The sequence below is a fragment of the Mandrillus leucophaeus genome, unplaced genomic scaffold (assembly GCF_000951045.1).
Source record: "Mandrillus leucophaeus isolate KB7577 unplaced genomic scaffold, Mleu.le_1.0 Scaffold168, whole genome shotgun sequence".
Lineage (NCBI taxonomy): Eukaryota > Metazoa > Chordata > Mammalia > Primates > Cercopithecidae > Mandrillus > Mandrillus leucophaeus.
In genome coordinates, this window is record NW_012101676.1 from 201,611 (window position 1) to 214,326 (window position 12,716).

The 12,716-nt window shown below is 50.0% G+C and overlaps 1 protein-coding gene across 1 annotated transcript in view; it reads left to right on the forward strand.

The window, feature by feature from the left end:
* The window catches only part of LATS2 (large tumor suppressor kinase 2), a 92,571-nt gene that overhangs the window by 63,965 nt on the left and 15,890 nt on the right, over window positions 1-12,716 (forward strand). The window contains exons 3-4 of the mRNA XM_011976540.1: window positions 10,438-10,570; window positions 12,527-12,709. Coding sequence (XP_011831930.1) covers window positions 10,438-10,570; window positions 12,527-12,709 — 316 coding nt within the window. The remainder of the gene's footprint in view (window positions 1-10,437; window positions 10,571-12,526; window positions 12,710-12,716) is intronic.

Genomic DNA, 12,716 nt, shown 5'->3' on the forward strand with positions numbered 1-12,716 from the left:
CACCCAGGCTGGAGTGCAGTGGTGCGATCTCAGCTCACTGCAACCTCCGTCTGCCAGGTTCAAGCAATTCTTCTGCTTTAGCCTCCTGAGTAACTGGGACTACAGGTGTGCGCCAGCAAAATAATGGCTTATTATTTCTTATGGCTCTGTGAGTTGGCTGTGCTCAGCTGGGCAGTTCTTCTGCTCCATGTGGTATCTGCTGGGGTTCCATGTAGCTCATTCCACTGGGAACTTAGCTGGGGCTGAATACCCAAGAGGGCTTCACTCATGGGTTGGAACTGCAACACAGTTAACTGGATCTGTCTCCAGCCACGGTGGGATCTGAGGAGTGAAAATGGAAGCAGCCAGGTTTCTTAAGGGTGAGGCTCAGAACTTGCACAGCAGCACTTCTGCTTCATTCCATTGATAGAGCAAATCACAGGCCAGCCAATATTCAAGGCGAGGGGAAGTAGATTCCGCTTCGTACTGGGAGCTGCAGCCTGTACATACAGGGATGGGAGAAATTACTAGTGCCCATTTTTTGGTAGCACTGTTACACATGAATAGAAATATAGGATCCAGGACCCCTGAAACCATGCCTTGTGTGCGTGTGTGTGTGTGTGTGTGTGTGTGTGTGTGTGTAAACTAATAGAGAATTTTTGGTTAGGTTTCTGTGGAATGTGCTCACCTCTGTTCACCTATCTCAACTGTGACAAAAATTAAGTCTTGTGTTAGCAAACATCCCTCAAAATCCGGGAATTTTACAGATAAAAGGAACTTTGGGATTAGCTTGTATATTCATATCTTGCCATTTTATTGGACACAACTGATCTGGAGAATTTTTGTGATCTGTCCACAATTATGTAGCTAGATAGTACAGGCAGTTTTGTTATAATGGAATCTGATATATGTGTAAGCATCTTATTGTCATGCTCTCTTTAACAAAAAGAAATTATTGTTCTTTTGTCGTAAAATTAAGTCATACTTCCATTTTTCATGTTCTAATCAAACTCTTGTTCATAGGCATAGCTGATTTGTGTACATAGTTACTAAGAGACATAACATTTTATACAGTCAACATTTTTTCATGTTGTTTACACTATTGAAAGTTGCCTATTTTGTTTTTGCCTATTTTTGCTACATACTCAGTATCTAGAACAGTGGTAGATTTGTTAGAGTTATACTTATAGGAAGTATTATTTCTGGCTGTGGTAAGTATATTCTGAGGACTATATTAGTTATAATTATTGTTTAGTGGTGACCACATGGCCTCTAACTCCCATCCCACACTTTACTATTTCAGGGGCTGATATATTATAGCTAAATCTGACAGACATGATTATGGAAATCATTTTTTAAAAACTGAATTATTTTAGCCTGAGGATAAATTTCAAGAAGTAAAATTGTTAAATCAGGATACAAAAAATTTAATAACTTTTGATAATAAATATTCACCCCTGAATAGTTTTGGTTTACCAAGAATAGTTTTACCAGCCCATTTATCTTTATTATTACTTTATTATTTTTGAGACAGTCTTGCTGTGTCACCTAGGCTGGAGTAGAGTGGCACAATCTCGGCTCAATTGCAACCTCCGCCTCCCAGGTTCAAGTGATTCTCCTGCCTCAGCCTCCCGAGTAGCTGGGACTACAGGCGCATGCTACCACTCCCAGCTAATTTTTTGTATTTTTAGTAGAGATGGGGTTTCACCGTGTTAGCCAGGATGATCTCTATCTCGTAACCTTGTGATCTGCCTGTCTCGGCCTCCCAAAGTGTTGGGATTACAGGCATGAGCCACCACACCCAGCCTATCTTTATCATTATTGACCTTATTTTGGTGCTAACAATAGTTATAAAATGCTCTTTATCAGTGTTTCTTTTTTTGTTTTGTTTTGTTTTTGATGGAGACTTGCTCTGTTGCCCACACTGTAGTGCAGTGGCATGATCTTGACTTACTGCAACCTCTGCCTCCCAGGATCAAGTCATTCTCCTGCCCCAGCCTCCCTAGTAGCTGGGACTATATAGGTGTGTGCCGCCACGCCTGGCTAATTTTTTTTTTTTTTTTTTTGTATTTTTAGTAGAGATGAGGTTTCGCCACATTGTCCAGGCTGGTCTTGTGATCATTGGCAAGGCCAAGGATTTTTCATGTTCATTTTATTTTAGGACAAATTTAAGGCCAGGCGCCCTGGCTCATGTCTGTAATCCTAGCATTTTAGGAGGCTGACGTGGGAGGATGGCTTGTCCTCCAGAGTTTGAGACCAGCCTGGTTATAGTGAGAGCCCATCTCTACAAAAACAATTTTTTTTTAAATTAGCCGAGCGTACTGGCTCCTGACTACAGGGGGCTGAGATGGGAGGATGTTTAAGCCCGGCAGTGCCAGGCTGCAATGAGCGCTGATCGAGCCTCTGTACTTCAGCCTGGGTGACAGAGCAAAAGTCAAAAAAAAAAAAAGGTGCTGGCTTGCACAGCACAGATAGGAAAATCGGAACGATACAGAGATTAGCATGGCCCTTAAAAATACACAAAACAGGCCGGGCGCGGTGGCTCAAGCCTGTAATCCCAGCACTTTGGGAGGCCGAGACGGGCAGATCACGAGGTCAGGAGATCGAGACCATCCTGGCTAACTACTAAAAATTACAAAAAATTAGCCGGGCGAGGTGGCGGCGCCTGTAGTCCCAGCTACTCGGGAGGCTGAGGCAGGAGAACGGCGGGAACCCGGGAGGCGGAGCTTGCAGTGAGCTGAGATCGCGCCACTCACTCCAGCCTGGGCGACAGAGCGAGACTCCGTCTCAGAAAAAAAAACCACACACAAAACAAAAACAAAACATGCCAAACTTCTTCATTCCTTTCAAAAAGACATATGTTTCTACCTGTATGTGCCCAGCAGCTGTCCCCCGGGCGCGTGTCTGGTGTACCAAGGTTCGGGGGCTGCGGCGCCGCCACTGCGGGGGCCGGAGCCTGTGCTGCATCCCTGCAAGGTGGCGACTCGTTTTCCTCAAGCGCACAGACGTTTAAACTCCAAAGGCCGCTGCTTGCACTTGTCCTGCACCTGTTCTCCAGTCACAGTTGGCTTGCACATGGCACGTGCTGCGCCGGCCCAAGGTCGCCCGGGTCCCTGACTCGCGTGGACGAGGTCGTGGACAATGTCGCGGGGCCCCTGCTCCACGTGCGCAAGGTCGCCAGGGTCCCTGCCCCGCGTGGACAAGGTCGCCAGGACCCCCGCCCCGCGTGCACAGTGTCGCTGCGGTCCTCGCCCCGCGTGGACAAGGTCATGGGCCTCTACCCCACCAGCCCAGGGCTGTCGACCCCGCCCCGCCTCGCCCGCGTGGACAAGGTCGTGGGGCCGGGAGCACCGCGCTCGCGGGAGGGGCTCGCAGTGGGGCCGATAGAGGAGCCCTGGGCCCGGAGGGGCCTCATTCTTCCAGGCGCCTGTCCGTGCGGGTGGAGTTGGAACACCCTTTGGAAATTCCAGCCTCTCGGCTCCTATGTTCTCGTCAAAAAATCTAGGCCTTTGGGTCAGAGATTCTTCTGAAGACCAGCCCGCGGGCAATCCTCCAAGGAAGCACAGGATCCCGCCAGAGACGGCGCAGTCTCCTCTGCCAGCCAACTGGCCCCTCTTCCTCTTCTCCCCTCAGTCCTCGTTTTTTCTTAATTAATTAGTTAATTAATTTATTTATTTTTGAGACGCTCTCTTGCTCTGTCTCCCAGGCTGGAGTGCAGTGGCATGAGCTCAGTTCACTGCAACCTCCACCTCCCAGGTTCAAGTGATTCCTGCCTCAGCCTCCCATGTAGCTGGAGCTACAGGCACCCACCACCATGCCCAGCTAATTTTCTTACTTTTTACAAAGATGAGGGTCTTGCCCAGGCTGGTCTTCAATTCCTGGCCTCAAGCGATCCTGCCTCGGCCTCCCGAAGCGCTGGGATTGCAGGCGTCAGCTACGACGGAAGTGGAAGTTACCTGAGGAAGCCTGAGAGACAGGCAGACACAGAGGCCCACGCAGACACGATAGGGCCAGAGCGCTTGTTTGTACTTTTTCAGCCAAACCTCATAGTTGGAATGTTAAAACTTTAGGGTATGGTTTTGCTAAGGCCTGAAAAATGCTTCCTTACCAGGAAGGGCTGAGTGGGGGAGGATCTCCATAGGAAATTCCTTCCCTCATACATAATAATTGTCACTGTATTTAAATTACTTGCATTCACATGGCAATGCACGTGAAATACTTCTGCTGCTTAGACATTGTGAGCCCAGCTCCTGCCTTGCTAAGAGCTGAGTGGTAGATTGAAGGAACGTCTTCCAGTTCCCACCCGTCCTCATAAGCCCTGTGCCTGCTAGAGGGGGACCAAGCCCGGAGAGCAGAGGGTGTGTCAGGAGCCCATGCTGGGCTGCCTGGCAGCTGGTCAGCAGCTGGAGAGCTGGGTGAGGGCAGGTTCCCTGAGGGACAGCAGAGAAGACCATTAAATGGTGATGTACCTGCAACAGAGGCCTGGATCATCCCATGGGGAGCGTTGGAGCTGGGGTGTGGTTCTTGCAATTGAGAGGACCAGCCTCAAGATACTGGCAGGGCCTGAGGTGTCCCACACCTCAACCACCTCGCCATTTTGTTAAAGTGCCTCTTTTGCAGTCCTTTCTATATCAGATAGCATATGGGCAGATCTCACATTTTCCAGGCTTCATAGTGGTTAGGTCCAGTTTTAAGTGAACACCAATTTGTTGACAAAATATAAGAGGAGAAATCTCTTGGGAAAGATACCTAAGGTATAGATGTTCAAAACTGCTTTATTCACATGTAATCCACACACCCAAAGTGGAGTTTTACAAGAGCTGTCAGTAGCAGCAGTGAAACCTCAGTTTGTCTTGCCCTTCTCAATCCCTCCCCAGTCTCTTTGTTTTAGCCATGAGGCAGAAAACCTCTGGAGGAGCCTGGCTTTAATGGAGTGGGAAAAATTCCTTCTGTCTGGTCCAGGGCCACCACCCCAAGCTGAGAATAGCCCACTGCAGTGCATGTCACTGCTTTCCAGAAGCGGTGAGGCTGCCAGGCCCCTCAGAGCGCCCTTTGTGCCATAGTATTTAGCCCTACTAGCTTCTGTTCCACAGCAAGTCTGACAAAATAATTTTTCATTGAATATTTAGGAATCTGCAAGAATAGCCCACAGGGTAGCAGATAAAGGCTCCAGGTAAGAGCCCGTCAGACTCTTATTTTGTAACCATTGTGGCTCCCCAGACTGTGAGGCATAAAGTTGATGCCATGTTAGGTTTTGCTGAATTTGATATGGAGTGTGAATAATAGTAGCAGTTCTGCCTTCAAAGTATCCAGAATCTTCTATCAGCCCAGGCGCAGTGGCTCATACCTATAATCTCAGCACCTTGGGAAGCTGAGGCAGGTGGATCACCTGAGGTCAGGAGTTCGAGACCAGCCTGGCCAACATGGCGAAACTCCATCTCTACTAAAAATACAAAAATTAGCCAGGTATGGTGGTGCATGCATGTAATCCCAGGGAAGCTGAGGCAGGAGAACTGCTTGAACCTGGGAGATGAAATTTCAGTGAGCCAATATTTCATCAGTGAGCCACTGCACTCCAGCCTGGGGGACAGAATGAGACTCTGTCTCAAAAAAAAAAAGGAAGAAGGAAAGAAGAAAGAATCTTCTACCACTCTAATGTAAGTAGAAAAAAAAAAATGCTTCTGGACTGGATGTGAGATGTGAATGAAATCTCAAAGTCAGGGTGCTTCCAAGGTTGGGAGCCCTGAGAGGACAGGTGAGTTAGAGGCAGGAGATTGGGTTTTGCCCATGTTGAGTCATCTTACTCTTGCAGCCGGTGGCATGGAGTGGTCACTGATGAAGCAAGTGTTGAACACCGCAGGCATCTTGTGCCAAATCTGGTGCTCATATGATGGCTTCAACTCCAGCATTGATATCTGTCTAGAAGAGAAGGCTTAATTTATGGGCGTGGTAACCAAGTTCAAAGGATTAGCGCCCTTTTTCTGTGAGACATTAAGCAATCCTAAATTAAGCTTTCTTGAGTGTTTTAGGAGAAAAATTTAATGTGTGTAGGATTTTCTTGTTGCACGTGGCTAGGTGACACAAAGTCATCAAAGTCTTGTTAGCCTACCACATTACTCTGTAAATAATTAGTAAGTGCATGACACACACATTCAAAGAGCATTAAGATTTTGTGAACTTCTGTCCTGAAGAATGGCACGTGTGCAAACTAGATAATGGAGTAAAACTTGGAAGTTGCTGCTGTTGTTAATGTTGATTTGAAATTCCCTTTAGTCTGTGCTTGGTGCATCTCTGCTGTGTACCTTATCTCCATCTTCCACACACCAGGGCAACCTGCCCAGTGGACCAGGCCGTATCTTCTCACTCCCTGCTTGTAGCTCTTTCTTCCTTTCATCTATCCTATGTCACAGTCTAATTCAGTCACTCATTCATTGAACAAATATCTGCTGCTCTCTTTCTACGTGCTAGACACTGGAGCACATACCTGAACTGTCCTCGCCTTCAGTTGGCTTGCAGCTTCACTCTTGCTTTGGGGCAGGGCTGCTCAGCCTTTCCACATGTTGGCATGCATAGACGTGGATAATGTTTACACAGCAGCCTGAGGTAAGACGTGGATAATGTTTACACAGCAGCCTGAGGTAAGCTGGAAGAGATTGGAGGTGTCTATTGAGGCTTGGTGAAAAGAACTCATTACATTTCTTTCTATAATTATTGTAAGAAGAATACATAGTAACTAACATTAGAGCCATTAAATATCAAACATGCATAAAATCTACAATTGCAGTTTTTATGTTTTCTCCCAGAAACACATAAGATACCTTTGTGAACTGTAACAGCTAACCTTTAAATGATGCTGATGCCAAAACATGACATCTCCTTTCATCCCTAGAGCAACCTGTTAGCCTTATTTCCCAGATGAGGAAAAGGGCACTCAAAGTAGGGAAATGATTTGCTGAAGGTTACACAGCTGCTAAGCAGCAGAGGGGAGGGTGAACCCAGGGGTGTGGGTATAGCCACCTACGATGCTAGATAAGGACCCTTAAATGATGATTTTTGTACATTCTTCTTTTTAAAAATATTCTTTTTTTTTTTTTTTCTTTTTTGAGACACATTCTTACTTTGTTGCCCAGCCTGCCCTACTTCCTGGGCTCAAGCAATCCTCCTGCCTCAATCTCTTGAGTAGCTGGGATTACAGGCATGCACCACCAACACCCAGCTATTTTTTTTTAAGGAGATCTCACTGTGTTGCCCTGTCTGGCCTCAAACTCCTGGGCTCAAGCAGTCTTCCCGCCTCAGTCTCCCAAAGTGCTGGGATTATAGGCGTGAGCCACCACATCCAGCTTGGTCTCCATATATTCTTAAGAAAGGAAGGTGAGTGGCCAAGCTCCTCAGCCGGGCTTCAGCTGCGTCTCTCTGACGCGCTTCTCCCACGTCCTGGCTCCGACCTCTTGCCATTCCCCAGGCTGTGCGCTTGCCTTCACTCTGTGACTCTGCATGTACTTTCTGCCTAGAGGTCATGTATTTCTGATGGATTCGGAAGTGGATTCCTATTTCCTCCAATGTTTAAAACATAGCTGTGTGTGTATGTACAGTAGCATCTTCCGAGAGTTAATGTGTAGATAGGAACTACTTACTCGCTAAAGAAGGGTTGGTGGGCAGATAACAAGGGCGAGCCTCGACTGACGTGGGGTGTTTATTTATAAACAAGCTGCTCAGAAGTGCGGTTCACTTTTAGGACTTGAAACTCCCGTTGAACACGAGCCTTCACTTGCGGTCTCCTTGCCGATTTTTCTGAGTTCCTAGATTTGATGCACAATAGACACACACGTCTTGAGTAGTGGGTGCTCCCTAAACAGGGAGAGAGCTTGACCTAGTCTGTCCTGGAGCTGCCCTTTCTTGGCAGTCGGCAGGTACTGGGTTAATGAGCACAGGCTGGTGATTCACCCCGCAGGAGACAGAGCGTTGGTCACGTTTCAGACGAAGCAATTGAATGGTTAGTGCTGATGGAAAGGCTTGCGGTTAGAGTCGGCCCCAATTGGCACATTTTTTTTAATGGGCGCCGAAAGCTCCAGGGTGATCCCACAAAGATGTGGTCTTATATCGTGTCTTCCTCCAAGCTGTTGAGTCTTTACAGACGTGATCTCATCACATAGCACAGCTGTGAAATAGGCGGCGGGAGTCTTATCTCCCTTCCCAGGTGAGGCCAGGAAGTGCTTCCCTTCTGACCACTGCTGCCTTCTCTCTGCGGCTCTGCCAGGTTGTAAACACTTGCCCTTTCTGGGAGTCCAGGCACCGCTTTCACAGACAGGTCTGTTCTTATTCCCATGTTCCAATCTGTCACTTCACGTCCCTCAACTGCAGCATGGCCTGCCCATGTGGAGGCACCTCCCCAGGCCTTCCACCTCGTGCTCCTCTGCAGCCCTGTCCCTGTCCCTGCCATCTTGCCATCCCACGCCTGCATCACTAAGAACCCAGGCAGTTTACAGCCCGTGTTTTCTGTCCTGCCAATCTGCTGGCGTATGGCCAGGACTGGAAAGCTTGATTCCGTATTAGACCATCATATATGGATAATAAGTGCTGAATTTGTTCTAGGCACTGTATTAAGTGGGCAGATGCAGCCATGAGTAACATGGTTTCAGGCCCTGCCAGGTTCTTCTTGTCCTAAGGGAACCACAGACACACAGCTGAGTGTGATTCAGGTCATGGGCACCACAATGCCCTGTCCAGAGGTGGGGGACACTCAGTGCTGCGTCTCTCTCTGCAGAGCGGCTCTGTGACCACGGCCAGGCTTCCTGCTACAGAGCAGCCCTGCACGGCATCCCCCACTGTCCCGGGGTCTCTCTGCATCTCCACCCCTTTCTTTTTTTTTAGATGGAGTCACACTCTGTCGCCAGGCTGGAGTACAGTGGTGTGATCTCAGCTCACTGCAACCTCCACCTCCCAGGTTTCAAGCGATTCTCCTGCCTCAGCCTCCCGAGTAACTGGAACTACAGGCGCAAACCATCACACCCAGCTAATTTTTGTATTTTTAGTAGGGATGGAATTTCACCATGTTGGCCAGGATGGTCTCCATCTCTTGACCTCCTGATCCACCCGCCTTGGCCTCCCAAAGTGCTGGAATTACAGGTGTGAGCCACCGCACCCAGCCATCTCCACCCCTTTCTTCTCTGCTGTCTGGGTAACTGTGGACTCCTTTCCGGAGCTCCCGGTTCTGCATTTTCAGTTTCCTCCTGCCTGGCCGCCCTCCTCGTCGACCTTCAAAGGGCTCAGCCCTCCCTTCTCCTGCCAAAGCCCTTTTTGTGGCCTTTGCCTGTTTCACCCTTGTCCCAGAGCCAGTCTCAATGGTGTTCTTTTCTCTCTGCTTACCCTCCCTGTTTGCCTACAGCTCTGCGGAGCTGTCCTTGAAGGTGAAGAGGGCGCTGTCATCAGAGCCTCACTGCCCTGCCCCACTGGGCTGCATCTCTTCTGCACCCTCCTGCCTATTGTGTCTCCCCCAACCTGAGTGCCTCCAGCTCTGCACCCACAGCCGCCCCCAGCCTGACCTGCTGATGCCACATGTCCCAGTTTGAAAGCTTCCTCGACTGCCTGCAGACAGGAGCAAAACCCTGAGAGCCTGGCCCCCATCTGTGGGTCCATCCCCCCATCTCCACCTACCCTTGCGTGCTGCTGCCATGGGCCCATCTTTCCCCAGGTTTCTGCTCTGGCTGTCCCATCTGCCAGGAATGCCTTTTCTCTCCCAGGGCTCTCCACCTGCCCAAAGTCTGGAACAGCTAGCCATGGCACCACCTCATCTTCCGAGTGGAAGGAGGCTTTCTCCTCTGGCCCTCTCCCATTTTGCCTGCCCTCTCCTGTGGTGGCCACCAGTCTCTGTGTTCTTCCCACAAGCAGTTTGAGGGACTTGTCCTGGGTCGGTGTGTCTGTCTTTTCTTCTACAAGTCATATCTCTGAGGGCCAGTCCTCTGCTGCTCTAGCCACCACGGGGCATTGTAAACAGTAGGCATGTAATATATGACTCCTGCGCAGCTGCACCCTCTCCCTGGGGACAGGTTTCCTAGTCCCAGAGTTAGCTTGGAGGTGAGCCGAGGTTAAAGCCAGGTTCCCTGACTCCCACAGTTCTTCCCCTTAAACGTTTCTAGTTTTAGGTTCATCCTGACCTCACCAGTCCAACCACAAAAGTTTTCTGAGGAGAAGCAGAATTAAGTCTCTTTCAGGCCCATGAAAATTCCCATGTCCTTGACGTAAGGCTAAGTAGTCCATGGTGTGGCTTGTGCTAGGCTTCTGTCATCAGGCACCTGCAGGGCACACAGCCACCCACACTCATTCTGAGGGTTTCCTGCAGCGCGTTGCAGGTTCTCAGCAGCTACAGAGGCAAAGTGTCCCAGCACAGTGGGGACGGGAGCCCCTGGGGGCTTTGTTTTAGGATGACGTGCGCTTACCTCTCCCTTACTTCCCTCCCAGGAGATGGCTGGCCGAGCTCTCAAGCAGACGGGCAGCAGGAGCATCGAGGCTGCCCTGGAGTACATCAGCAAGATGGGCTACCTGGACCCGAGGAATGAGCAGATCGTGCGGGTCATTAAGCAGACCTCCCCAGGTGAGCCCAGGCCCGCAGCGTGGTGGACAAAGATGGTTTGTGGCTTAAGGACACAAAACCATGTGCAGAGGGGTCCAGCCTGGCCTGGCCAGAGCCAGTCTCCTGTCACATTGCCTCGTTCAGGAAACGGGCAAGCTGAGCCTGCCCTGGCCTGAGCCTGCCCTGGTGGGAGCAGCCCCAAGTAGTAAACCATGGGACATGCCTGGCGCTTGCCCCGTCCAGCCTTGTCTGAGATTACCTTGGTACTTCCTACCTAGGGAAAGGTGTGTGCTTGTTTTATGAAAGATCAAAAAAGTCAGCAAAGTGGGCATAAAAATAGTCTTTTCACTTTCTCTTGGGCCTGTGGAGGGATCTTTGACAAGGACGGCTTCTTTCCTCAATTCTAAAACACAGCTTTCTCACACTGTAGCCTCCGAGAGTGGCTGCTCAATGGCAGGCAGTGTGGGCAGAGCGCTGGGCCCCCCTCAGCATCCCCTGTGAAGGCCTGAGGCACCGCACCAAACCCCTGCTTTTTACTGGCTATGGGGGAATGTTAATTTCCCGAGACGGAGCACATGGGCCCCATGATGGTACCTGAGGCCCCTGGGGTGTGATAAAGGATTCATGGCCAGGCGCAGTGGCTCAAGCCTGTAATCCCAACACTGTCTGGTCTGGTTTTGTTTTTTGTTTTGTTTTGTTTTGTTTTGTGTAATCCCAACTCTTTGAGAGGCTGAGGCCAGAGGCAGGAGGCAGGAGTTGGAGACCAGCCTGGGCAACAGAGGGAGACCTCGTCTCTATTTAAAAAATAAAAATAAAAAAAAAAAACAATCATAGTAATTATCAAGAGTTTTCCCTATTTTGTAGAAGACCTTCGATAAAACCTACTTCATGTCGTGGGTGAGAAAATCTCACCTTTGTAACTTGTATCTCCCTTGTTAAGAGGACACACATTTTTATCTTCTTCTTAAGAGAAGGGACTTCCTTAAATAGTCCCCAGCTGGCCTTCCATGTCAGGGTTCTTTCAGTTCTGAGGTCTTAGAGCACAGCTCAAAGGGAGGCCAGGCCCGTGTTCCATGCTGATTTCCCTCTGCACTTGCCTTTGGTGTGTCTGTTCATTGATGTGTTCTGAGCCCAGGGAAGGTGAAGCCTTGGTTTGCCTGTGACTGTTGCTCAGTGCCAGGCTGTCAGGGCCTTCACTGCCACGTATCAGGGGTGGTCTTCCTGTGGGCAAGGCACACCCTTCGGCACCCTCTGCTAAGTCCAGCCAAGTGGAGCAGTTGGTCTAAAGAAATGAAAGGAGCCTTTGGCCTTCCTTCCGGTGTCTGTTTCAGATGAGATGTTCAAAATGGAGGTCAGGATTAAGGTAGCAGCAGATGAAATCAGTCTGGATATTTGTAGAGGAGTTTTGTGTGGTTTTTGTTGTGCATATGTTGCTTTGTTTTGATACAGACCAAAAAAACTAGAAAATCTTTTAATTTGGAAAAGAGGTGAAAGAAAGTGGAGCAGCTGCTGCACAGTGGAAACAGGTCCGCCCTTTCTGTGAGGGAGCCGCGCCTGGGGAACCGTGCGGGGTAAACCCAGCTTCCCACAATTTGGCATGATAGGGTTTTGAAAACAAAGCTGGCTATGCAGATGGCCCCCTAGCCTGACAGGAGGGTGACCCCAGTGCTGTCCCCAGGGGGCAAGGATGCACCTCAGCATGCGGACGCGGTCTTCTCTTCTGCCCTTGGCCTTCCCATGTGCCCTTTGGCCTCCAGCTTGTCTCCACTCTCTTAACACATTAGGGCGACTGGTCCTGCTGGCAGGGCAGAGGGGAGTCCGCTGACCCTGTGCTGGGCAGAATGCAGCACCTCAGGGCCCAGGGTTCAAGGCCCTCAGCCCCGAGGGCAGCGCTCGAGTGGGGGGACCAGCCTGGAAGTGCCGGAACCCACTGATCACACCCACTCTGATGCTGTCTTCCTGTGTTTTCCACGGCAGGAAAGGGGCTCATGCCAGCCCCTGTGACGCGGAGGCCCAGCTTCGAAGGAACCAGCGATTCGTTCGCGTCCTACCACCAGCTGAGCGGTGCCCCCTACGAGGGCCCGAGCTTCGGCGCCGACGGCCCCGGTGCGCTGGAGGAAGTGCCGCGGCCGTACGTGGACTACCTCTTCCCCGGAGTCGGCCCCCA